Consider the following 26631-nt stretch of genomic DNA (forward strand, 5'->3'; position numbering starts at 1 on the left):
CCGCTGCCCGCTCCCCAGCACACTCAGACCCCCCAGTCTCTGTCTCCAATCACTTTATTGGGGTGGGGGCTGCATGGGGACATCACCGGGACGATGGGGGGGTGCTGGGGGGGGGGACACTCGTCCTCCCCAGCGGGGCCCCCCCGTGTCCCTCCGTCGGCTGCGGGACCCCCCCCCCAGCTCTACTTGTTCTTCTTGAAGAAGCTGAAGCGTTTCTCCCTCTCCTTCGGCTCGCGGGGCCGGGGGGCCCCCTCGGCGGGGGGGGGCACCGGGGGGAGGCTCAGAGCCCGCGACATCCCCTTGGGGGGACCCCCAGAGACCCCCGAGCCCTCCCGGGGCACCCCCGGGCCCAGCGCGGCCCCGGCGGCGGCTTCGATCCCCCGGAGCCACAGGGCCATGTCGGCCTGGGGGGACACGGAGACATTGGGGCCACCGGGGGGGCACAGGGGGGGCACAGGGGGGGCACAGGGGGTCAGGGGACATCCAGGGGACGTGCCGGGGACGGGCACGGGGGGGGTCTCACCTCGTCCTTAGCCTGGAACAGGAATTCCTTCCCATCGCTCAGCCTGGGGGGGGGCCAGGATCAGCCACAGGATCCCCCCGTGTCCCCCCGTGTCCCCCCCGTGTCCCCCCCATATCCCCCTGCATCTCCCCCCCATTTTTCCCTCACATCCCTCCCGTCATTCCTCCTTTTTTTTCTCCCTTTTCCCCCCATTTTTCCCCCATTTCCCCTCCCATTTTCCCTCATCTCCTCCCACTTTTCCCCCCGTTTTCCACACATTTCCCCCCTCATTTTCCTCCAATTTTCCTCCAGTTTTCCCCCATCTCCTCCCCATTATTCCCCCATTTCCCCCATTATCTTCCCACGCATTTTCCCCCCATTTTCCCTCATTTTCCCCCCGTTTTTCCCTCATTTCCTCCCCCACTATTCCCCCATTTCCTCCATTATCTTCCCATGCATTTTCCCCCCATTTTCCCTCATTTTCCCCCATTTCCTCCCCCATTATTCCCCCATTTCCCCCATTATCTTCCCATGCATTTTCCCCCCATTTTCCCTCATTTTCCCCCCGTTTTTTCCCCCATTTCCCCCCCATTATTCCCCCATTTCCTCCATTATCTTCCCATGCATTCTCCCCTCATTTTTCCCCCATTATTCCCCCATTTCCCCCATTATCTTCCCATGCATTTTCCCCCCATTTTCCCTCATTTTCCCCCCGTTTTTCCCCCATTTCCCCCATTATCTTCCCATGCATTTTCCCCTCATTTTTCCCCCCATTATTCCCCCCCCCATTTTCCCCCCATTTTTCCCCATTTTCCCGTACCCCAGCCTGAACACGTGTTTCCGTTTGCGGTAGGCCGTGGCCGGGTGGCAGCGGGCGCCGCGCAGGGGGGTGGGGGGCTCCCCGTGGTACGGGACCCCCGCGCCCGCCCCCCGCGCGTCCTTGAACACGCTCAGGGCCCCCCCCCGCAGCACACAGTACAGGCTCTGCCAGGACCTGGGGGGTCACGGGGGGGGTCACGGGGGGGTCTCTGAGCCCATCACCCCCCCAGGACACAGCCCAGGCTCTGCCAGGACCTGGGAGGGTCACGGGGGGGGTCACGGGGGGGTCTCTGAGCCCATCATCCCCCCAGGACACAGCCCAGGCTCTGCCAGGACCTGGGAGGGCGCTTGGGACTTTAAGGGAGGGGTGTGGCACGTAAAGGGCGTGGCCAAAGCAGGGCGTGGTCATGTGGGCGTGGCCAAGAGACCCAAATAAGGCTGTGCTGTGTGGGTGTGTCTGAAGGGGCGTGGCACAAATGAGGCGTGTCCCAGTGGTGTCCCCGGGGGTGTCCCCAAGGCCGGGGGGTGTCCCCAGGGTGTCCCCAGGGTGTCCCCGGGGGTGTCCCCGTCCTGACCTGTTGGTCGCCCTCTTGCCGGGCGCCTCCAGCTCCTGCTTGCGGCACAGCCCCCCCTCGAGGGTCTCGGGCGGGGGCGGGGGGCGGGGGGGCAGCGTGGCCGCCACCCCCCCCGGGCTGGGCCCCCCCTCCTGCGCCCCGTTGGGCACCTGGGGGGGGAAAAGGGGGACAGGGGTGAGGGGAGGGGGGTCCCCCAGAGGGGTCTGCGAGCGTCCCCCCCCACATTTTGGGGGGGTCTTGGGGGGTTACCTGGCCCGCGGCGCTGTCGGGGCGGATCCCGTTGAGGGCCGGGGCCTCTGCTGGGCGGCTCTGGGGGGTGGGGGCCCTGGGAAGGCGGGGCACACACGGGGTGACCCCCTGTCAGCCCCAGAACCCCCTCCCCATATCCCACACCTCCCCTCCCCGGCCCCCCTTTCCCCCCCCAACCTTCCCCCAGCCCCCCCCAACTGGGGGTCTCTTCCAACTGCCCCCAAACCTCAATGTTCCCCCCAAAATCCCCTCCCCAGACCCTGAATGTTCCCCCCCCGCCCCACCCCCCCCTCACCTCTGCACCTCCCCGCCCCCTCCCCCGTCCTGGCTCTCGGGGGGCACCACCGGGGGGGTCCCTCCGACTTCATCCTGGGCCGGGGGGGGCTCGGGGGGCTGCAGCTTCCTCGCTGCCTCCTCCTCCTCCTGGCGCCGCCGCCGCTCCTTCTCCTCCAGCTGGGGGGGCACAGTGGGGTCAGGGACACCCCGGTGACGGGGGGGGGTCACGGGGACCCCATGGGGACCCCACCCAGAGCACAGAGGTGACCCAGGGACCCCCACCCCCCCCCCACCCTGTGTCCCCTGGGTGTCGCAGTGACCCCGGCCCCCAGTGCCCCCCCCTTCCCCTTGTCCCCACCACGTCCCCTGTGCCCCCTCCCCATTTCCCCCCCACGTCCCCCCCGATGTCCCCACCGTGGTGAGGCGACTCAGGGCAGCGAATCTCTCGTCCCAGGCGGCCGCGGCCTTTTGGAAGCTCTGGTGGCGTTTGAGGAGGGTCTCGGCCTCGGCCAGGCTGGAGCCCAGCTCGGGGGCGCGGGCCAGGGGCTCCCTGCTGGCCAGCCAGGCCTCGGCCGTGGCCGCGTCGCGCCCGAACACCAGCACCTCCAGCACTGGGGACACGGGGATGGTCACCAGGGGGGCACCGGGGGGCAGGGACCCCCCCTGTGCCACCCCCGAGCCACCCCCGGGCACTGAGAGGGGACACTGGGGACACACGGGGCCTCCCCAGCTCTCACCGGTCTGCAGCCACTCCAGCTTGTCCTGCCAGCGCTCCCCGATGTCCCTGCGGCGCTCCTGGAGCTCCTGGAGCTCCTGGGACAGCTGGGGGGACACGGGATGGACACGGGATGGACACGGGATGGACACGGCACCACGGAGACGAGGATTTGGACGGGGGGATGTGGGGCTGGGGACATGGGGACAGTGACAAGGGTGGAGACACAGTGACACGGGGACACAGGGTGCCAGGCACGTCCCACCTTGTCGGCGTCGTGGTGGCCACGCTGCAGCAGCGCCGTGGCCGCGGCCACGCAGGCCCCGAAGGAGCCCTCGCGCGCCTCCAGCTCCGCCCGCAGCCCCTGGTGCTGCTGGATCAGCAGCTCGGCCCGCGGTGACATCCCTGCGGGGCACAGGGACACCAGCGGTGACCACGGGGACACCCCCGGCTCCACCTGGGCGCAGCCGCGCGGGGCTGAGCCACCGGGGTGGCCACGGTCACAGCCCCACGCCGGGGTCGCTGCGGTGTCCCTGGGGTGTCCCCGAGATGTCCCCAGGGCTGTCCCCAGGGCTGTCCCGTGTGTCACCACATCTGGGTGTGCATCTGGGATGTCCCCAGGGCGTCCCCAGGGCTGTCCCCACGTGTGTCACCACACATCTGGGGTGTCCCCCACATCCCCAGGGCTGTCCCCACGTGTGTCACTGTGCATCTGGGATGTCCCCACATCCCCAGGGCTGTCCCCACGTGTGTCACTGTGCATCTGGGGTGTCCCCAGGGCGTCCCCAGGGCTGTCCCCACGTGTGTCACCGTGCATCTGGGATGTCCCCACGCCCCCAGGGCTGTCCCCACGTGTGTCACCCCACATCTGGGATGTCCCCAGGGTGTCCCCAGGGCTGTCCCCACGTGTGTCACCGTGCATGTGGGATGTCCCCAGGGCGTCCCCATGTCCCACCTGGGGCGCTCCCGGGCCTGCAGCTGCAGTTGCATCCCGTCCATCCAGAGCCGCAGGTCGCGGGCGGCGCGGAGGAACCGGAACTGCTCCACGGTGTCCCCGAGCAGGCGGCGGCGGCGCTGGCAGCGCCCGCGGAGCTCGGCCCAGGCCGCGGCCACCGCGCCCTCCTGCGCCCCGCAGCTCCTCGGCCCGTGGGCCCGCGTACGCCGCGGCCAGGCGCCCCGCGGCCTCCTGGACAGCGGTCACCTGCGGGGACAGGGGACACGGGACACGTGTGACAGCTGTGACATGGCACACATCCCCCTCCTCACCGCACAGGCGTGACAGGGGACAGGCGTGACACGTGTGGCACGGAACGTGTCCCCTCACAGGCACCTCTTGCACTGCAGTCGCCTCAAGAAGTGGGACGTGGGACAGGTGACGCATGCGGCTCGCAGCCACCTGCTGCACCGCGGCCTGTCCCTCCCTTGTCCCTCCCTGCGTCCCCCGTGTCCCCTCACCTGGGCGCTCAGGGCCTGCACGTCGTGCTCGAAGGCGCGGTGCTGCCTCTCCAGCCCCTCGGCCGCGCGCAGGTCCCGGCCCAGCTCCTCGGGGACCTGCCGGGCCTTGTCCCGGAGCTGCGCCAGCACCTGGCGCGCGTCGCGGCGGAAGCGCTGCAGGTCATGAGCGGCCCGCCAGCTCCTGCGCCCGCGTGGCCACCAGCTCCAGCAGCTCGGCCCAGGCCTCGTTGAGCCCCGCTTGCCACTGGGCCACGGCCGCGCGCTCAGGGTGGCCCCCGGCGATCAGCGCCGCCGCCGCCGCGTTGGCCGCGTCCACCCGCTCCTGGCCCAGCCCGCCCGTGTCCCGGGAGAACTCCCGGAACTTGTCCCGGAGCAGCTGCGGGGACACAGGCCAGGCCGGGGTCAGGGGGCACTGCCGGGGACAGGGACACCCCCGGTGACAGGGGGACACGGGGCCCCCCCAGTGTCAAGATGACCTGGGGACCACCTGGCACTGAGGTGACACGGGGACTCCTCAGTGTCACAGCGCCCGTGCCCCCCGTGTCCCCTCACCGTGACGTGCTCAAAGTCCTGCCCCAGCTCCCGGGACGCCGCCACCACCTCTCGCTCCGAGATCCACTGCTCCAGGTCATCAAGGTCCCGGCGCAGCTGGCACAGCCGGTGGTGGCCCTGCAGGGTGGCCCTGCGCTCCCCGGCCAGGTGACACAGCCCCGCATAGAGACGCTGCACCTGCGCGGCGCGGGCACGGAGCCGCTCGCTGGGCGGGGACAGGGGACAGCGGTGTCACCCCGGGGACATCACCCGTGTCACCCAGGGGACAGCAGTGTCACCCAGGGGACATCACCCGTGTCACCCAGGGGACACAGGGACAGCAGTGTCACCCCGGGGACATCACCAGTGTCACCCAGGGGACAGCAGTGTCACCCCGGGGACATCACCAGTGTCACCCAGGGGACAGGGGACAGCGATGTCACCCCGGGGACATCACCCGTGTCACCCAGGGGACAGCAGTGTCACCCCGGGGACAGGGGACAGCGGTGTCACCCCGGGGACATCACCCATGTCACCCAGGGGACAGGGGACAGCAGTGTCACCCAGGGGACATCACCAGTGTCACCCAGGGGACAGCAGTGTCACCCAGGGGACAGGGGACAGCGGTGTCACCCCGGGGACATCACCCGTGTCACCCAGGGGACAGCGATGTCACCCAGGGGACATCACCAGTGTCACCCAGGGGACAGGGGACAGTGGTGTCACCCAGGGGACATCACCAGTGTCACCCAGGGGACAGGGGTACAGTGATGTCACCCCGGAGGCATCACCTGTGTCACCCAGGGGACACAGGGACAGCGGTGTCACCCTGGAAACATCACCGGTGTCACCCAGGGGACAGCGGTGTCACCCCGGGGACATCACCAGTGTCACCCAGGGGACAGGGAACAGTGATGTCACGCAGGGGACAGGGGAGAGTGGTGTCACCCCGGGGACAGGGGACAGCGGTGTCACCCCGGGGACAGGAGCGTCAGGGGACACAGGGCCATCAGAGGACAGACAATGCACACGGGCACAGGGGACACAGGGATCTCAGGGGACAGCGAGCACTGGGACAGGGGTGTCACGGGACACAGGGACCATGCCCACGGTGCCGGGGGTGTCCCCAGGCTGTCCCCACCCGTCGGGGTGGCCACTGGCCGCCATGGCCCGGCCCTGCTCGGCCAGCAGCTCCACGGTGCCGCCGTAGTCGCGCAGCTCCTGCTCCAGCCCCAGGTGCCGGCTCAGCATGGCCTGGGCGCCCGGCTCGTCCTGGGGACACCGGGGGGCACGGGAGGGGGGTCACAGCCATGTCCCCACCCCCAGAGACCCCCCCAGCTGCCCCTGTGACCCCCCCAAACCCCTCCCCACAGCCCCCTTGACCCCCTCAGCAGCTTCCCTGCTCCCCGGGGACCCCCCTGGAACCCCCCCATAGACCCCCCACAGCCCCCCCGCTCCCCTGGGAACCCCCAGAGACCCCCAGAGACCCCTCCCAATCCCTCTGTGACCCCCCATAGACCCCCACAGCCCCCCCTGCTCCCCCTGGGACACCCCAACCCCCCTATAAACCCCTTCCCCCGCCCCACCCCAGCCGAAGCGGGGCCACCCTGCTGTCCCCAGGGGGTGGCCAGGCCCCGTCGCACCTTGGCCTTGTCCTGGGCCAGCATGTGCAGCTCGCGCTCGCCCAGCCAGGCCTCGGCGGCCGCGGCGTCGCGCAGGAAGCGCTGGGCGGCCAAGGCGGCCTCGAGGCTCCGCTGCCTCCGCGCCGCCTGCGCCCGCAGCTCCCGCCAGGCCTCCCGCAGCGCCGGGACCCCCCCGGGGACCCCCGAGCCGGGGACCCCCGAGCCGGGGACCCCCCGCTCCAGCAGCTCCGTCACGCGGCGCTCGCGGCCCTGCAGCTCCTTCTGCAGCGTCTGTGGGGGAACGCGGGGGCAGCGGGGTTAGGGGGGGCTTGGGGGGGGGGGATTGGGGGTCTGGGGGGTCTAGGAGGGGTCTGGGGGGGAAATGGGAGGTACACGGGGGGTCGGGGGGGCCACAGAACGTGCCGGGGGTGTCTCTGGGGGGGCAGGGGTGGGCCAGAGAACCTCTGGGGGGGTCAGAGGGAGGGATATCTGTGGGACCCCCCGGGTCGTGGAGTGAGTCCTGGGGGTCCAGGGGGGTCTCTGGGGGTCACAGGGGATAGAGGGGGATGTTTGGAGACCCCCCCCGACCCACCTCGTTCTTCTGGAGCAGCAGCTGCACCGAGGGCAGGTCCTTCCCGTGGTCCGTGGACACGGCCAGGGCCTGGCGCTCCTGCACCCACAGCTGGGGACACGGGGGGACAGCGGGGGGTCACTGGGGGTCACTGGGGGTCACTGGGGGGTCACTGGGGGGTCACTGGGGGTCAGGGTCACCAGGGGTCCGGGACACTGTGAGGACAGGGATGGGAGGGGATCAGGGACCGGGGGTCAGGGATTGAGGAGGAGATTTGGGGTTCAGGGGTCAGGGTTGGTGGGGATCAGGGATTTGGGATCGGGAACGCGGGACCAGGGGCCCCAGAGGTCAGTGACAGCCCTGGGGGGGGGGGGGGGTCCCGGGGGCATCCCCCCACTCACGAGCTCGTCCTCCAGGTCCCTGCGGAACTGGTGCAGCTCCCTGGCGGCCGCGAGGCTCCGGCCGCGCTCCCGCAGCGGCTCCCGCAGCTCCCGGAACTGCTGCTCCAGGTCCCGGACCTGCTCCTGCACCCCCGCGCTCCGGGGGTGCCCCGGGCTGAGCCCCCCGGCCTGCGCCCGCAGAGCCCCCACCTCCTGCTCCCGCAGCGCCGCCTGCGTCTCCAGCAGCTGGGGGGGCGCGGGGGCTCAGCGACCCCCGGGGGATCCCCCAGAATCTGCACCCCAAAATCCCCCCCACCCCAAACCCTGCATCGCAAATCTGCACCTCCAAACCTGCACCCCAAGCCCTGCACCCCCAAACCTGCACCCCCAAACCTGCACCTCCAAATCTGCACCCCCAAACCTGCACCCCAAACCTGCACCCCCAAACCTGCACCTCCAAATCTGCACCCCCAAACCTGCACCCCAAACCTGCACCCCAAGCCCTGCACCCCCAAACCCTGCACCCCCAAACCTGCACCTCCAAATCTTCACCCCAAACCTGCACCCCCAAATCTGCACCCCCAAACCTGCACCCCAAACCTGCACCCCAAACCTGCACCCCCAAATCTGCACTCCCAAACCTGCACCGCAAACCCACTCCCCCCAACCGGGGGACCCCAAATCTGCACCCCCAAATCTGCACCCCAAGCCCTGCACCCCCAAACCCTGCACCCCCAAATCTGCACCCCCAAACCTGCACCCCCAAACCTGCACCCCAAACCCTGCACCCCCAAACCTGCACCCCAAGCCCTGCACCCCCAAATCTGCACCCCCAAACCTGCACCCCCAAACCTGCACCCCCAAACCTGCACCGCAAACCTGCACCCCCAAATCTGCACCCCCAAACCTGCACCCCAAACCCTGTACCCCCAAACCTGCACCGCAAACCCACCCCCCCAACCTGGGGACCCCAAACCCTGCACCCCAAAACTCAAGCATCCCAAACCTGCATCCCAAGCCCACCCCAAAAGCCGTACCCCAACCCTGCCCCCCGAGCCCCACACCCCCAACCTTCACCCCAAACCTTCGCCCCCCTCCCCCTGCCCCCCATTCCCATTCCCTGACCCCACCCCTTCCCCGGCGTCCCCCTGACCTGGTGCCGGGTGAGCAGCACCCCGACGCTGGTCAGGTCCTGGCCGCAGTGGCTGGAGCGGAGCTGGGCGCGGACCCCGGCGAGCCACGAGCGGAGTCCGGCGCAGGCCTGGGCGCAGCTCTCGGCGCGCGCGGCTTCGGCCAAACCCCGGCCCTTGGCGGCCGCCGCCGCCTCCACCTGCGCCCACAGCGCCCGCAGCTCCTGCCGAGGCGCGGTCACTTGTCCGGCCAGCGCCGGCCGCGCCCAGCGCCAGCTGCTCCCCGTCCTGCGGGGGGACACGGGAACGGCGGCACGGAGTTACGGGTTGGGCCCGTGGGACCAGCGAGGTTGGGCTCAAAAAAATCATGGAATTGTTAAGGTTGGACCCAAAAAAATCATGGAATTGTCGCTATCGAGGTTGGGCCCGTGGGATTGTGGGATCAGAAGATCGGAACCATGGAATCACCATGGAATTGTTGAAACTGGACCCACGGGATCGTGGAATCGTTGAGGTTGGACCTGTGGAATCGTTGAGGTTGGACCCATGGAACCGCCCAGGTCGGATCAAAATCATGGAATTGTTAAGGTTGGACCCGAAAAAATCAGTAAATTGTCGATGTCAAGGTTGGAGCCATGGAATTTTTGAGGTTGGACCCATTTAATTGCGGGATTATTAAGGCTGGGCCCACGGAACCACGGAATCGCTGAGGTTGGACCCGCGGAATTCTGTGACTCAACCCCCCCCTCCCGTATCCCACCTTTTCCAAGGGCCGCCCCCCTCCTGGATCCCCGTTTTCCCCCTGTTTTCCCCCGTTCCCAACCTTCTCCAGCGCCTCCAGCCAGCCCCGGTTGGCCGCGAGCTCGGCGGCGAAGGCCTGGTGCTTCTGCCACTTCCCCTGCAGGTCCCGCGTGCCCTCGTAGGACACGTCCCGGGCCACCGGCAGCTTCTCGTTCAGCCACAGCGTCAGCTGGGAACGGGGACGGGGACGGGGAACCAGAATGGGAACGGGGACGGGGGTGGGGACGGGGATGGGAATGGGAATGGGAATGGGAATGGAAATGGAAATAGAAATGGGAATGGGAATGGGAATGGGAACGGGGATGGGGACGGGAACCAGAATGGGAACGGGGACGGGGGTGGGGACGGGAACGGGAACGGGGACAGGAATGGGAATGGGAATGGGAACGGGAACGGGAATGGGAACGGGAATGGGAACGGAAACGGGGATGGGGACGGGGATGGGAACGGGGACGGGAATGGGAATGGGATGGGGGACACGGGTCAGGACCTCTTCCCACAGTCCCATCCCAGCCCAGTTCTCATCCTCATCCCATCCACATTTTAACCCCATCTCGATCCCTGATCTCAATCCTAATCCCATCCCAGCTCATTGTGTTCTCCTTCCCATCCCATCCCATCCCATCCCATCCCATCCCATCCCATCCCATCCCATCCCATCCCATCCCGTCCTGATCCCGTCTCACCTCCTGCCCGTCCTGCAGGAACTTCTGCAGCTCCCAGTTATCCCGCAGCCGCCCCAGCAGCTCCTGGGCCGACTCCCGGATCTTCTGGTGCCTGTGCCAGGGCCAAGGCGGGTGAGAGACCCCATTCCCAGGCGATGGCACGGGACTGGGACAAACTGGGACGGGTCTCCCTCACCTGCTCTCCACCGACTCCACCGTCTCCCGCACCTTTTCCGCGTGGACGCCGCCCTCGTCCAGCAGCTTCCGCCCGGTGTCCGTGAGCGCCCGGACGCGCTCGGCGCCGGTGTCCAGCGCGGCCAGGAACTCCTCCAGCCTCCGCACGGCCGCCTCCGCACCCGGCACCGTGCCCGGCATCTCCGTGTGGGCCAGCGTGTGCTCCTGCGGAGCGGGATTGGGACCGGGACCGGGATCGGGACCGGGACGGCACCGGAGCCCCGGGATTCCCCGGCACGCCCCGGATCCCCCCTCACCTGCTTCCCCAGCGTCCCCTCCACCTGCTTGGCGTCCCGCAGGAACACGTGGAAGGCGACAGCCTGGGCCAGGAGCCGCTGCCGCTTCTCCCACACCCGGCCCAGCTCTTCCCAGTCCGCGTCCAGCGCTTCCAGGCGCTGGAGCAGGGACAGGCTCTGCGGGTCCGTCTGTCCCCGCGTCACCTCCCGGCCGGCGCTGCGGGCGCTCCGGTAATCGGCGCCGTAGTGCGAGATCTCGGTGCGGAGGCTCTCGTGCTGCCGCAGGGAGCCCTCGGCCTCGGCCAGGGACGCGGGGACGTCCTCGGAGCCGGCGGCCGCGCGTGTCCGGGACAGCCAGGCCTGGAGCGCCGCCAGGTCCCGCAGGAAGCCCTGGAGCCGCCGCGCCTGCCCCAGGGACTCCTCGCGGCTCCGGTGGCAGCGGCGCAGCGCGTCCCACTCGGCCTCGAGCCCCGCCAGCCCCTCGCGGATCTCGGGCGCTCGCTCCGGCTGCTCCTCCTGCAGCTTCTCGCCCTCGGCCCGCAGCTCCCGCAGCTTTCCCTGGATGGCGTCCAGGTCGCGCCCCATCCCCGAGAGCTTCCCCTGGAGCGCCGTGATCCCGGCCAGGTCCCGGCCCAGCGCCCGCGTGGCCTCGATCGCCGCCGTCTTCTCCCGCATCCAGCCCCGCGTCTCGTGGCATTCCAGGCGGAAATTCTGGATGTTCAGCGCCGCGGTCAGCGCCGCCTTCTTGCGCTCGCACAGCGCCCGGAACCGCTCCCACCTGGCACGGGCGGGATCGGGGCACGGTGGGACAGAGCCCGGGGAATGCCCGGGGCGTCCCGGCCTGGAGAATCCATCCCTGGAGCATCCCAGCCTGGAGAATCCATCCCTGCATCCCTGGAGCATCCCAGCCCAGAGAATCCATCCCTGCATCCCTGGAGCATCCCAGCCCGGAGCATCCATCCCTGGAGCATCTCAGCCTGGAGAATCCATCCCTGCATCCCTGGAGCATCCCAGCCTGGAGAATCCATCCCTGGAGCATCCCAGCCCAGAGAATCCATCCCAGCCCGGAGCATCCCCGCCTGGAGCATCCCAGCCTGGAGAATCCATCCCTCCCCAGAGCATCCTGGAGTGAACGCCCATCCCTGGAGCATCCCTGACTGCCCGAGGCATCCTCAAAGCTGCCCGGAGAATCCATCCCAGCCCGCAAAACTCCTCCCTTCTCGGATCCACCCCCGATTCCTGCCCGGAATGACCCAGCCGGGCCCGCCCCCACCTGTCCCGGAGCTGCTCCCACGTTTCCCGGGCGCTCTCCCGGTTCCTGTCCCCGGATCCCTGGAGCTCCTGGGTGACGCGGCCCACGGAGGCCACGCGCGCCGCCAGCGCCGCCAGCTCCGGCTCCAGCGTCTCGAACCTGCGGGAGCGCCGGGAATGACCGGGATACCGGGAATACGGGGAATACCGGCAGTACTGGGAGCACTAGGAGTGTTGGGAATGCCGAGCTGGAGCCGGGAATTCAGGGAACAACGGAAACCCCAGCAACACCGTGCCAGAGGTGGGGGTGCCAAAAATCCTGGGAATGCCAGAAATTCCGGGAATCCTGCGCTGGAGGTGGGAATTCAGGGAATACCGGGAGCGCTGGGAATACTGTGGTAAGTGTTGGAGGTGGGGATTTTGGGAGCGCTGGGAATACCGGGAATATCTCACGTCAAGGTGAGAATTCAGAGAGCACGGGGAATATTGGGGTGTTGGAAGCAAAAATCCTGGGGAAACTGGAACAGCAGGAACACTGGGAACGCTGCGGCAGAGGCAGGAATTCAGGGAACACCGGGAATACCAGGAATAACGGGGCGACCGTGTGTATTGTTGGGAATATTCCCGGGACAGCCGCACTGGGGGAATCCCAGCGGGGCTGACTGACTCCAAGACTTCCCGGGAATAATTCCGGGATTTTTACGGACCGGCACCGCGGGCACGGGGAACCCCGGGCGCTCACCGCTGCTGCACCACCTCCAGGTCCTCGATCCGCTCGGGAATCTCCATGGAGAGCAGCCACTGCTCCCTCTCGCCCACCCAGAGCGCGCAGGCATCGGCCTCGCTGCGCGCCGCGAACAATCCCAGCGCGTCCCGCAGCTCCAGGCGCCGCAGCTCCGCCCGCGCCTCCAGCTCCCGGTGCCGCCGCTCCAGCTCCGCCAGCCGCTCCGCCAGCCCCGGCACCACGTCGGGAAGGTCGGCGGCATCGGCGGGCAGCGCCTGCTCCCGCAGCGCCGCCAGCGCCGGCCCGCGCCGCCGGATCTCGTCCTGCAGCTCCCGCAGCCGCCGCTCCAGCATCCCCGCGGACCGCTCGTCGTGGCCGAGCTCCGGCCCCGCCACGCGCCGGGCAGCGGCCGCCAGCCAGGCCTCGGCCTCGGCCGCCTCCGCGTCCAGCTGGAACCGGCCCGCGGCCGCACGGAGCCGCCGCTCCCGGGCCCGGGCCAGCGCCGGCAGCGCCGCCCAGAGCGACTCCAGCTCCCGGATCCGGCGGGACACGGCGGCCGCGGGGTCCGGGCAGCCGGGACTGGGCTCCGGACACCCTTCAGGGCGTTCCGCGGACCCGTCGGGGCGATCCGCGGCTCTGGTGGCCGACGGCGAGGGTCCCTCCGTGGATGCGGGGAGGGATTCTACGGGTCCAGCAGCGCGTCCCGAGGATGCGTTCTTGGGTCCCGGGGGTCCCGGGGGTCCCGGGGATTTGGCGGCGGCTCCAGCGGTGGATTCGGCGGGTTTTGCGCTTCCCGCTGATCCAGGGGTGGCTTCCATCGGTCCGGCGCTGGCTCCCGTGGATCCCGCCGGGGATCCCGCGGCTCCGTCGGGGGCTCCCTGCGCCAGCAGCTCCCGGCCCCGCTCCAGCAGCTGCTCCAGCGGCCCCGCGCGTCCCCCCAGCGCCCCTCGGATGGCCTCGAGCTGGCTCAGCATCCGCAGGGCCCCCGGCAGGTCCCGGCCCAGCTCCGGGCAGCGCAGGAGCCGCTCCTGCTCCCGCATCCAGGCCTCCTCCTCGCCCGCGTCCCACAGGAACTTCCAGAGGCGCCGGGAGCGCTCCAGGCGGAGCCGCCGCTGCCCCGACAGCGCCGAGAGCCCCCGGTAGCGCAGCTCCAGAGCCGCCACTCGGGCCCGCAGCTGCTCCGGGGGGCACGGGCGGTACCCTGGGGGGCACGGGTGGGGGTCAGCGGGGTTGGGGGAGGGTCCCAGAGGTCGGGGATCCCAGGGTTTGAAGTCCCAGGGTTCAGAGGTCTCAGTTTTTGGGGCTCCTGAGGGTCTTGAGGTTTGGGGGTCCATTTTGGGCTTCTGGGAGGTGCCAGTTTAGGGGGGCGGTCTCAGGTGTGTGGGGGTCCCGGGATTCCGGTGTCCCTGAGTTGGGGGGCTCCAGGGCATCCCGGGGATCCCAATTTTGGGGGTCGCAGTTTGGGGGGGGACACTCACCGCCCCCCTCCCCGAGGAATCTCTCAGCCGCCGCCCCCACACTCCGGACCCTCTCGGCCTGGGCTGCCACGTCCCCCTCGACCAGGGCGTGGATCTGCAGCAGATCGTCCACCTGGCTCAGGTGCTGCCCGAAATCCCGCGACTGCAGCCGCACCTGGGGACCCGGGAGGGGGACACCGGGGGGGTCACCGGGCTGGGAGGGGTCCCACGAGGGGATCCCACCCCCCTCCCCCGGCCCCCTCCCCACCTCCATCTCCTCCATCCAGCCCATCAGGTGCTCCAGGTCGCGCAGGAGCCGCTGCAGCTCCAGGTGCGCCCGGAGCCGCTCTCTCCGCGCCGCCACCTGCGCCCGCAGCGCCTCCCACAGCGACACCACGTGGTCGCGCCGTGTCGCGATGCCGCCCATGTCGTGATAGCGCTCGGCCTCCAGCTCGGCCGCCACGGCGGTGACGGCGCGCACGCGGCTGCCGTAGGCGGCGATGTCGCTCTCGATGGCCTCGTGCTTGCGCAGCGCGGCCTCGACCCCCCCCAGAGACCCCCCGAAATTGTCCTGGGGGGGGGAGAACCGGGGGGTGAGGGCAGGGGACACCCCGGGACCCCCCCCCCCCCCCCGGAATTGTCCTTTGGGGGGGGGGAGAAAAGGGGTCAGGAGGTGGGAAAGGGAGGGGACACCCTGGGGGATAAAAGGGGGGGACACCCCAGGGACCCCCGGCATTGTTCTGGGGGGGGGGGGGAAAGGGGAGGAAAAGCGGGGTGAGGGGGGGTCCCTGGCTGGGGGGGTCCCAGGGGTGCCTGAGCGGGGGTGCCGGGTGTCACCTGTGCCACCAGGCGCTGGTTGTCCCCCAGCCAGCTCTCCCTGAGGGCGGCCTTGCGGTGGAACCGCGCCGCCAGCTGCTCCAGGTGCTGCTGCCGGAGCAGCTCCGAGCGCAGCGCCAGCTCCCGGCCGTGCTCCGCCTTCTCCAGCCGCTCCCACGCCTGCGGGACACCGGCGTCACCCGGGCTACCTGGCACACCTGGCACACCTGGCACCTGTGGCACCTCCCACGTCCCTGTGTCCTCCCCATCCCCTGGCCCTGGCCCCCTGTTGACGTCGATGCTGTGTCCCCCCTGTCCCTGTCACCCCTGTCCCTGTCACCCCTGTCCCTGTCACCCCTGTCCCTGTCACCCCATCCCTGTCACCCCCATCCCCGTCACCCCCGTCCCCATCACCCCATCCCCGTCACCCCGTCCCTGTCCCCCCGTTCCTGTCACCCCGTCCCTGTCACCCCCATCCCTGTCACCCCATCCCTGTCCCCCCGTCCCTGTCACCCCTGTCCCTGTCCCCCCGTTCCTGTCACCCCGTCCCTGTCACCCCCATCCCTGTCACCCCATCCCTGTCCCCCCGTCCCTGTCACCCCTGTCCCTGTCACCCCCTGTCCCTGTCCCCCCTGTCCCTGTCACCCCTGTCCCTGTCACCCCCATCCCTGTCCCCCCTGTCCCTGTCACCCCCATCACCCCCGTCCCCATCACCCCCATCCCCGTCACCCCATCCTGTCACCCCATCCCTGTCACCCCGTCCCTGTCACCCCCCATCCCCGTCACCCCCATCCCCGTCACCCCCATCACCCCCCATCCCCGTCACCCCATCCCTGTCCCCCCTGTCCCCGTCACCCTGTTGATGTCGGCGCTGTGCGTCCCCTCCCGGGGCACGAACTGTCGCTGGTTGTTGGCGCGGAGGCGGCTCCGGAGCGAGAACAGCAGCACCTCCAGGGACCCCTTATCCTCAAACCTGCAACGGGAGACCCCAAAATCCACCGGGGGACCCCAAAATCCACCCTGAGACCCCGGGGACGCTCCAAAACCCACTGGGGGGGATCCCAAACCCCTTGGGGCGATCCCAAAATCCCATTTGGGGCCCTCCAAACCCCCTCCTGGAGACCCCAAACCCCTCTAGGGAGCCCCCCAGCCCCATCTGGGGCCGCCCAGGGCCGGGGGTCTCACCGGGGCGGTTTCTCGGTGGTGCGGTAGGCGCTGAAGGCCTGGAGCTGCCCCTGCAGGCCGGGGATGCCGCGGGGCAGGCGCCGGTCCGTGAGCAGCAGCAGCGAGCGCTGGATCCAGCCCAGCAGCTCGGCCGCCTGCGCCTCGTAGCGCCCGGCCAGGCCCTCGGCCTCGCGCGCCGCCTCCAGCACCTGCGGACGGGCTCGGCGTGTCCAGCTGTCCGGCCTCGCAGCCGGCTGGGCGTCCGTCCGTGCTCACACCCGGCCATCCGTCCGGCCATCCCTTGTCCATCCGCCTGTCCGTCTGTCCGTCTGTCCATCCATCCATCCATTCCTCCATCCATCCATTCCTCCATCCATCCGTCCGTCCGTCCATCCGTCCGTCCATCCATCCATCTGTCCATCCATCCATTCATCCATCCCACCTGCCCATCCATGCTCAGATCCATCCATCCATCCCTCCATCCATCACTGTCCATCCATCCATCCGTCCGTCCGTCCATCCATCCCTCCATCCGTCCCTCCATCCATTCATCCATCCATTCCTCCATCCATCCGTCCATCTGTCCGTCCGTCCATCCATCCATCCATCCATCCGTCCATCCATTCCTCCATCCATCATCCATCCATCCATCCCATCTGCCCATCCATGCTCAGATCCATCCATCCATCCGTCCATCCATCACTGTCCATCTGTCCATCCATCCATCCGTCCGTCCATCCATCCATCCGTCTGTCCGTCCATCTGTCCGTCCGTCCATCCATCCGTCCGTCCATCCATCCGTCCATCCATTCCTCCATCCATCCATCCATCCATCCATCCATCCCTCCATCCGTCCCTCCATCCATCCCATCTCCCCATCCATGCTCAGATCCATCCATCCATCACTGTCCATCCGTCCATCCGTCCGTCCATCCATCCCCTTGTCTGTCCATCCATCCCATCTGTCCATTCATGCTCAGATTCATCCATTCCATCCATCCATCCACCCCTTTGTTTGTCCATCTGTCCATCCATCCCCTTGTCTGTCCATCTGTCCATCCGTCCATCCCTATGCCCCTCTGTCTATTTATCCCCCTGTCCATCCACTCCCCTCCCTCTCCATCCCTCCCCCATCAATCCATCTCTCCGGCCGTCCCTCCCCCTGTCCGTCTGTCCATCCCCCCCTCTGTCCATCCCCCATCCCCCCCTCTGTCCATCCCCCGTCTGTCCCTCCATCCCCCTCCCCCCCATCCCGACTCCCCCCCGCCCATTCCCGCGGATTCTGTCCAGTCCCCACCCCCCAGCACCATCTGTCCATCGTCCGGCCGGCCACGGACCGTCCATCTGTCCATCTGTCCATCCCTTCCTCCTCCTGTTCCCTTTCCAGCCACCCGTCCTGGTGTCCATCCCTGTCCCACGTCCATCCCCCCGTGTCCATCTGTCCACCCCGTGTCCATCTGTCCACCCCGTGTCCATCCCGGACCTTCCCGACGCGTTTTCCCTCCACCGCCAGCGCCTTCATCCTGGAGAAGTGGTGGTAGAGGGCGGCCACGTAGGTCAGCACTGACCGCTCGTCCGGCTGCTCCACGGCCACATCTGGGGGCCACGGGGGGGTCAGACCCCAACCCCCCCCTCAGGGACCCCAAATTCCCCCAGGGACCCCCAAATTCCACCCCCCCCGCAGGAGCTCCACCCCCCTGACCCCTCGTGGCCCCCCAGCGCTGACCGCTCGTCTGGGGGGTTATAGGGGGGTCAGACCCCCTTGAGGACCCCCAGTTCCCCCCCCGGGCCCCTCCCGGACCCCCCCAGCCCCTCACCCTCAGGGTCCAGCAGCCGAGTGACCCCCAGCTCCCGCTCGGCCACGGCGAAGGCGCTTTGCAGGTTGTGGAGGGCGTTGGCTCCGCGCAGCGACGCCACGTCCAGCAGCTCCGGCCTGGGGGCGAGCGGACCCCTGACCACTGACCACTGACCCAGAGCCACTGACCACTGACCCCTGACCACTGACCCAGAGCCACTGAGCACTGACCACTGACCCACAGACCCCACAGCGACCCCACGTCCAGCAGCTCCGGCCTGGGGGCGAGCAGACCCCTGACCACTGACCACTGACACAGAGCTACTGACCACTGACCACTGACCCACTGACCCCACAGCGACCCCACGTCCAGCAGCTCCGGCCTGGGGGTGAGCAGACCCCTGACCACTGACCACTGACCCAGAGCCACTGACCACTGACCCCTGACCACTGACCCAGAGCCACTGACCACTGACCCAGAGCCACTGAGCCCACAGCGACCCCACGTCCAGCAGCTCCGGCCTGGGGGCGAGCGGACCCCTGACCACTGACCACTGACTCCAAGCCACTGACCCCACAGTGACCCCACGTCCAGCAGCTCCGGCCTGGGGGTGAGCGGACCCCTGACCACTGACCCAGAGCCACTGACCACTGACCCCTGACCACTGACCACTGATCACTGACCCAGAGCCACTGACCACTGACCCCTGACCACTGACCACTGACCCAGAGCCACTGACCACTGACCCAGAGCCACTGACCCCTGACCCCTGACCACTGGCCACTGACCACTGACCCAGAGCCACTGACCCACAGAGACCCCACATCCAGCAGCTCTGGCCTGGGGGCGAGCGGACCCCTGACCCCTGACCACTGACCCAGAGCCACTGACCACTGACCACTGACCACTGATCCTGACCCACAGACCCCAGAGGGACCCCACGTCCAGCAGCTCCAGCCTGGGGCATGGCCGGACCCCTGACCCACATCGGACCCCAGACCCCTGACCCATAACCCCAACCCATAACCCCACAACCCCATCACCCCCCGCCCCCCATCAGGACCCCTGCCCCTCAGCGGGACCCCCGCCCCCCATCGGGACCCCCGCCCCACATCGGGACCCCCGCCCCCCCCGGGACCCCTGCCCGCACCGGTGCCGGTGGATGAGCGCACAGAAGGCCAGCCCGTCCCGCCAGCTCGTGGTGAAGTTCTGCACGTTCACATTGGGGTACCTGGGGGGGGCCGGGGGGGGGTCAGAGACCCCCCGAGACCCCCTGGGAACCTCCAGGACCCCCCCAGGACCCCGCAGGTCCCTCCCGAGTCCCCTCAGAGCCCCCCCAAAGCCCCATAGAGCCCCCAGGATCCTCCCAGCAGCCACATCAAGACCACCCGGACCCCCCCAGGACCCTTCCCCGGACCCCCCGGACCCCCCCAGACCCCCCCGGACCCCCCAGGCCCCCCTCACCCCGCGGTTTTCATCTGGCACCAGGCCAGCAGCGCGTCCTTGGCCGATTTCCGCTCCCGCGTGTCCCCGGTCTCCACGCTGATGTCCTGGATCTGGGGGGGAGGGTCCCCAAAAAACGGGGTCAAGGACCCCCAAAGCAGCTCTGGGACCCTCATGGTGGGGTCAGGACCACCCGAAAGTGGGTGCAAGACCCCCCCCCCCCCCCCACCCCAAAGGACCCTGTGAAAGGTCCGGGGACCTCCGTGACAGAATTGAGACCGTGGGGAGGGTCCGGGACCCCCCTAAATGACCCCAGTGACCCCTGGGGCGGGTCCGGGACCCCCCTAAAAGACCACAGTGACCCCTGGGACGGGTCTGGGACCCCCCTAAATGACCACAGTGACCCCCGGGGTGGATCCAGGTCCCCCTAAATGACCACAGTGACCCCTGGGGTGGATCCAGGACCCCCCTAAATGACCACAGTGATCCCTGGGGCGAGTCCAGGACCCCCCTAAATGACCACAGTGACCCCTGGGACGGGTCTGGGACCCCCCTAAATGACCACAGTGACCCCCGGGGTGGATCCAGGTCCCCCTAAATGACCACAGTGACCCCTGGGGTGGATCCAGGACCCCCCTAAATGACCACAGTGATCCCTGGGGCGAGTCCAGGACCCCCCTAAATGACCACAGTGACCCCTGGGGCGAGTCCAGGAGCCCCTAAATGACCACAGTGACCCCTGGGGTGGATCCAGGACCCCCTAAATGACCACAGTGACCCCCGGGGCGGATCCGGGCCGTGCCCCCCGCCCCATTTCACGCCCGCCGGGGGTCCCGGGGGCCACCTGGAAGCGCAGGATGATGGTCCAGACCAGGCCGAGGGTCAGCCGGGGGTTGCCGTCCACGATGTCGTGGGAGCCGACGTTCTCCAGGTGCACGCGCTGCTCCCGCAGGAAGCGCAGCGCCTTCTCCACGTTCTCCAGGCAGTGGATCCGCATCCGGCCCCGCGTGGGGCGCGGCTGGGGAGGGGGCGCGGTCAGGGACCCCCCCCCGGGCAGGGCAGGGGGAGATGGGGGGCGGGGAGTGCGGGAAAGGGGGGCTGGGAGGGGTTGGGGGGCACAGGAAGGGGGTTTGGGGGGGTTTGGGGGGCACAGGAAGGGAGTCTGGGGGTTGGGGGCACAGGAAGGGAGTTTGGGGGGGGTTTGGGGGGCACAGGAAGGGAGTTTGGGGGGTTGGGGGCACAGGAAGGGGGTTTGGGGGGATTTGGGGGCATAGAAAGGGGGTTTGGGGGGGTTTGGGGGGGTTGGGGGATTTGGGGGACACAGGAAGGGGGTTTGGGGGGGTTTGGGGGCATAGAAAGGGGGTTTGGGGGCACAGGAAGGGGGTCTGGGGGGATTTGGGGGGCACAGGAAGGGAGTCTGGGGGGGTTTGGGGGGCACAGGAAGGGAGTCTGGGGGGGTTTGGGGGGCATAGAAAGGGGGGTTTGGGGAGGTTTGGGGGGGTTGGGGGATGTGGGGGACACAGGAAGGGGGTTGGGGGGGTTGGGGGCACAGGAAGGGGGTTTGGGGGGGTTTGGGGGCATAGAAAGGGGGTCTGGGGGGGATTTGGGGGGCACAGGAAGGGAGTTTGGGGGGGTTGGGGGGCACAGGAAGGGGGTTTGGGGGCATAGAAAGGGGGTCGGGGGGGTTTTGGGGCACAGGAAGGGGGTTTGGGGGGGTTTGGGGCACAGGAAGGGGGTTTGGGGGCATAGAAAGGGGGTTTGGGGGGAGATAGAGGGGGCGGGGGGCATAGAAAGGGGGTTTGGGGGGGTTTGGGGGGCATAGAAAGGGGGTCGGGGGGTTGGGGGGCACAGGAAGGGGGTTTGGGGGGGTTTGGGGGGGTTTGGGGCACAGGAAGGGGGTTTGGGGGGGTTGGGGGCACAGGAAGGGGGTTTGGGGGGTTTGGGGGGGGTTTGGGGACACAGGAAGGAGGGTTTGGAGGGGGCAGAGGGAGTGGGGGTCACGGAAAGGGGGGGGTCTGGGGGGTTTGGGGGGGGTGGGAGTCACGGAAAGGGGGGGTCTGGGGGGTTTGGGGGGTCACAGAGGGGGCGGGGGGCACAGGAGGGGGGGTTGGTGGGTCTGGGGGTGGCAGAAATTGGGGTTTGGGGGGGCCCGCAGGGGGCTGGGGGTCCCCATTGGGGAGGTGCCGCCGATTTTGGGGAGGGGTCGCATTCACCAGGAGCCCCCTCCCCTCCCTCCGAGAGCATCCGGAGGGGGGGGGGGTCCCTATTTGGGGGTCCCCACAGGGACTTCCCCATTTTGGGGAGGGATCCCGTTGAGGGGAGGGGGCTGGGGGGTGCCGCCGATTTTGGGGAGGGGTCGCACTCACCAGGGTCTCCCCCGAGAGCCCCTCGAGCAGCCGCAGCAGCAGCCGCCCGTCCCTCAGGTCGCTGTAAAGGTCGCCCAGGTGCGACCCCCCCCGCCAGGTGCGAGTTCACCCACTTGGTGAAGGTTTTCTTCTGCACGGCCTCGCGCTCGTCTGGGGGGGGCCCCGGGGGGGTCAGGGACCCCCAAAACCCCCCCAACCCCCCCCCCTAAAACCCCCCCCAGACCCCCCCCAGACCACCCAAATCCCACCCAAAATCCCCAAATCCCACCCAAACCCCTCCTCCCCCTCCCCACATCCCCCATTTGCACATCCTCATCCGGGGGGGTCAGGGACCCCCAAAAACCCCCCTAAAACCCCTCCAGACCACCCAAATCCCCCCAAAAAACCCCAAATCCCCCCCCCATCCCCCATTTGCACATCCTCGTTCTCATCCGGGGGGGGTCAGGGACCCCCAAAACCCCCCCCAAAACCCCCCCAAACCCCCCCAGACCACCCAAATCCCCCCAAAAAACCCCAAATCCCCCCCCCATCCCCCATTTGCACATCCTCGTTCTCATCCGGGGGGGGTCAGGGACCCCCAAATCCCACCCAAAACTCTCCCAAATCCCTCCAGACCACCCAAATCCCACCCAAAAACCCCAAATCCCCCCCCCCATCCCCCCTTTGCACATCCTCATTCTCATCCGGGGGGGGTCAGGGACCCCTAAAACCCCCCCAAAACCCCCCCAGACCCCTCCAGACCACCCAAATCCCACCCAAAAACCCCAAATCCCACCCAAACCCCTCCTCCCCCCCATCCCCCATTTGCACATCCTCGTTCTCATCCGGGGGGGGTCAGGGACCCCCAAAAACTCCCCCAAACCCCCCCCAGACCACCCAAATCCCACCCAAAATCCCCAAATCCCACCCAAACCCCTCCCCCTCCCCCCATCCCCCATTTGCAGACCCTCGTCCTCATCCGGGGGGGGTCAGGGACCCCCAACCCCCCCCCCCCCCAGAGCCCCCCCCCAAGGGTCGGAGCCCCCCGAGGGGGGTCCGGGGGGGGAGGGGGGGATCCCCCCGCGCCAGCCGGCGCTGGATTAACGCTAAGAGGATTTGGGGGGGGGGGTCCTGGGGGGGGGGTGGAGGAGTTTTGGGGGGGGGTGGGGGCGATTGGAGTGGTCGGGGGGGTGGACCTGGGGGGGGGGGTTGGGGCGATTGAGGGGTTTTGGGGGGAATTTTGGGGGAGTTCCCCCCATTTTTGCACTCATTTTGGGGGGGGTGTCCCCATTTTTGGGGGGGTTTCCCCCTTTTTTGCGGGGGTGTCCCCGTTTTTTCAGGGAGCGCCCCCAGACTTTGGGGTTCCCCCATCCCCATTTTCGGGGTCTCCCCGTATTTTTTGGGGGGTTTCCTCCTCTTTTCTGCCCTTCTCCGTGTGGTTTTTTGGGGGGTTTTCCCCCCCACCATTTTTGTGCCGTCCCCTCACATTTTTGGGGGGGATTTCCCCCATTTTTGGGATCCGTTTCCCCGTTTTTCCCATTTCTCGCGATCCTCGCACATTTCTGATGCCGTTCCCATCATTTTCTGGGTCCTTTCCCCCATTTTTTGGGGCTGTTTCCCCCATTTTTGGCACTTTTCCATCACTTCCTTTGGTTTTTTGCCCCATTTCTTTGGCCCCCCCCAAAATTCCAGGGCTCCCTATTCCCATTTCTCGGCGTTCTCCTTATTTTTTGGTGCATTTCTCCCCCTTTTCTGGGTTTCTCCTCCCATTTTTGAACCTTTCCCCCCATTCTTTCTGTGGTTTCTGCCTTTTTCTTCGGGTTTCCCCCCATTTTTTGCACTTTTCCCCTGATTTTTGGGCTTTTACCCCAATTTCTTTGTGTTTTCTTCACACTTCTTGCACTTTTCCCCCCAAATTTTCCGCTTCCCCCCTATTTTTTCCACTTTTCCCTCCACATTTTGGACTTCCCTTTTTTTTCACTTTCCCCCCGTTTTTTCCACTTTTCCCCCCGTTTTTTCCACTTTCCCCCCCGTTTTCTCCACTTCTCCCCAATTTTCGGGGGTTTTACCCCCTTTTTTCCCCCATTCCCCCCCATTTTTCCACTTCCCCCCCGGAATTTTTCCTCTCCCCCCTCCCATTTCTGCCTTTTCCCCCCTCATTTTCATGCTTTTTCCTCCACTTTTCTCCTCATTTTTCCCCCCCCGTTTCTGCCCTTTTCCCCCATTTTCGGGGTCCCCTTCCCCACCCCTCAGCCCATTTTTGGGGTGCCCCCTCCCCTCCCCCCCGTACCTGCCAGAGCTTTGATCCGGGAGCGCTCGAAGCTCCGGGCGGAGCCTTCGTCCTCCTCCTCCTCCTCCTCCTCCTCCTCCTCCTCCTCCTCGGGCCCCCCCGCGCCCCCCTCCCCCTCCCAGCGGGGGTCGCTGAACCTCGGCAGCTCCAGGGGGTCGTAGGGGGGGGGGGACAACATGGTGGCCTTCGGGGACCCCCAAAATTGGGGGGGAGGGGCGGCTCTGGGGGTGCTCAGGGGGGAGCTGGAAAAGGGGGAGGTTTGGTCACTTTTGGGGGGGGGGGGGCACAGAGGGGGGTGACCTCCCTCCCCCTCCCCTCCCCTCCAGCAAAGTGACCCGCGGGGAAGGAGGGGTTAATGGGGGGGGGGGGCCCTAAATGATGGGGGACCACCCCCCCCCCGCGAAATTGAGAGAGACCCCCCCCCGAAATTAATAACAGGACTCTGCAAATTAACAGAGACCCCCTCCCCAATTAACGGGGACCCCCCCCAATTAACCCCCCCCAAATTAATAGAGACCCCCCCAAACCCTTTAACAAACTTCACCTCCAGTAAAGACCCTCCCCCCAAATTAAACCGAGACCCCCCCAAACCAGCAGAGACCCCCCCCAAATCCCCCCCTCCTCTTCAAGGACTTCCGAGCCTCCCCCCCCCCCCAGATCCTTCAAATCCCCCCTGACCCCGCCCCCCCCCGGGACCCCCCAAATCCTCTGCGGGACCCCCCAGAACTCCTCCAAGACCCCCCATCTTCCCTAAAGCCCCCTCCCCCAAAACTCTCCGGGTCACCCTGAGCCCCCCCAAATCCTCTCTAACGACCCCCGAGCCCCCCCAAATCCACTCCGGGACCCCCAAAACTCCTCCAAGTCCCCCCCCCCCCCCCCCCCCATCACTGGCGCTCCCTCCCCAAAACTCTCCGGGTCACCCTGAGCGCCCCCAAATCCTCTCTAACAAACCCTGAGCGCCCCAAATTCCTCCCGGGGACCCCCGAAACTCCTCCAAGCCCCCCCCCCCCGCCTCCCCAGAGCCCCCCCAGAGCCCCCCGCTCCCCCCCCGCTCCCCCCCCCCGTTAATGCTCTTAACGGGGATCAGCGCCCGCAGCGCGGGGGGGGCCCGGGGGGGGCCGGCGGACACAAACACGCCGATTTGGGGGGGGGGGGAGTCCCCAAAACCCCCTCAGGGACAGCGTTGGAGGGAGGGGGGACCCGTCCGGGGATGCGGAGCCGCTGCCGCAGTGCCCGGGGCGGGGGGGGGGAGGACAAGGGGGCGCGGGGGGATCTGAGGGGCCGGGGGATTGCGGGACCCCCGGGCGGCGGGGGGGGGTGGTTCTGAGGGTGGTTTTGGGGTGTTTTGGGGGGGTTTCCCCTCAGTTGAGCCCCCCCTCCCCCCTCAGGTGTGACCCCCCCACCCCCCCCTTACCTGCGCTGCGGCCGCGGCGCGCGCTGAGACCGCGGCAGCTCATCACACCCGGGGGGCGGGGCCTGCGGGCCACGCCCCCGCCGCCGTCACCACGGCAACGCCCCCGGGACACGCCCCCTTCGCTGGTTGTTGCCATGGAGACGAGGGCACAGGCCACGCCCCCCCCCCGCGGGTTTTTCCCGCCTTTCGCCCGGCGCTTCCCGCCCGCTAGGGGGCGCTCGCGGGCTGAGGGGAGGGAAGGGCAAAGATGGCGGAGGAGGCCGTGAGGGGGGTGAGGGAGCGAGGGGGGGGGTTTGGGGTTGTTTTGGGGGCTTTTGTGGGGTCAGGGATCACTAGAGAGGGTTGCGGGAGCTTCGAGGGTCCGTGGGGGCGGTTATGTGAGTTCTGAGGGGTCGCTGTGAGGGGTCAGTGGTCACCGAATTGAGGTGGGGGTCTCTGGGGCGGTGTCTGTGAGGGGTCAAGGGTCACTAGGGAGGGTTTGGGGGGATTGAGGGGGGTCTCGGGGTGTGCCAGGGGTCCCCAAAGAGGTTTGAGGGGGATCTTGGGGTGTCCCTAAGAGGGTCGGGGGTCCCCAGGGAGGCCTCCGGGGGGGCTTTGGGGGTCTCTGGGTGAGTCAGGGCTCACTTGCAATGAGGGCGCGTCTTGGGAAAGGGGCTCCGAGGGGATTTTGGGCGAGTTTTGGGGGTTTTGGGGGTCTCCCCACCTCTCCCGGCCCCGGCAGGTCCTGGAGCAACTCCTGGTGGTCCTGGGGACCCCCCAAAAGTGGGGAGCCCCGTCGGGGGGCTCTGCTGGTGGCCCTGACAGCGGCGGGGGGCCCGGAGGAGCCCCCCTGCACCCTCACAGGTGGGTGGGGGGCCCTGGGGGTCCTGGGGGGGTCCAGGGTCCCCTCAGACCCCCCTGACCCCCGCCTGTTCCCAGTGGCGGCCGCGGGACCCCTCAGCCGTGACCTCGACCCCGAAGCGCTGGGGGGGGGTAAGAGACCCCCAAACCCCCCCGGAGACCCCCCCCCTCCCCCAAAACCTCTCTGGGACCCCCTGACCCCCCCCAGGAACACCCCCAACTCCTCTAAGAGCCCCCCAAGACCCTCCAAAATCTCTCTGGGGACCCCTTAAATCCCCTCGAACTCCTCCCCAGCCCCACTGGGGGTCCTTTAAATCCTCCCCAAACCCT

General features: G+C 68.1%; 1 protein-coding gene across 1 annotated transcript; it reads right to left on the bottom strand.

Moving 5' to 3' along the window:
• Positions 1-36: 36 nt before the first annotated feature.
• On the bottom strand, positions 37-25536 carry LOC125318994 (spectrin beta chain, non-erythrocytic 4-like). Its single transcript, XM_048289957.1, is given in 41 exon segments — positions 37-404; positions 524-566; positions 1323-1496; positions 1897-2045; positions 2146-2221; positions 2441-2598; positions 2836-3032; positions 3159-3243; positions 3402-3527; positions 3529-3541; positions 4092-4267; positions 4269-4337; positions 4592-4762; positions 4764-4967; positions 5144-5348; positions 6264-6394; positions 6766-7035; positions 7337-7426; positions 7717-7941; positions 8849-9091; positions 9093-9113; positions 9649-9795; positions 10313-10403; positions 10488-10690; positions 10783-11539; positions 12035-12172; positions 12755-13937; positions 14215-14368; positions 14462-14764; positions 15031-15189; positions 15865-15982; positions 16195-16382; positions 17657-17769; positions 17991-18106; positions 19120-19200; positions 19434-19525; positions 20257-20430; positions 21779-21872; positions 21874-21928; positions 24048-24289; positions 25462-25536. Coding segments are annotated over 40 exon segments (7392 nt in total). The 5' UTR covers positions 24226-24289; positions 25462-25536; the 3' UTR covers positions 37-182.
• Between the last annotated feature and the right edge of the window lie 1095 nt (positions 25537-26631).

Source organism: Corvus hawaiiensis, chromosome 34 (assembly GCF_020740725.1).
Source record: "Corvus hawaiiensis isolate bCorHaw1 chromosome 34, bCorHaw1.pri.cur, whole genome shotgun sequence".
Lineage (NCBI taxonomy): Eukaryota > Metazoa > Chordata > Aves > Passeriformes > Corvidae > Corvus > Corvus hawaiiensis.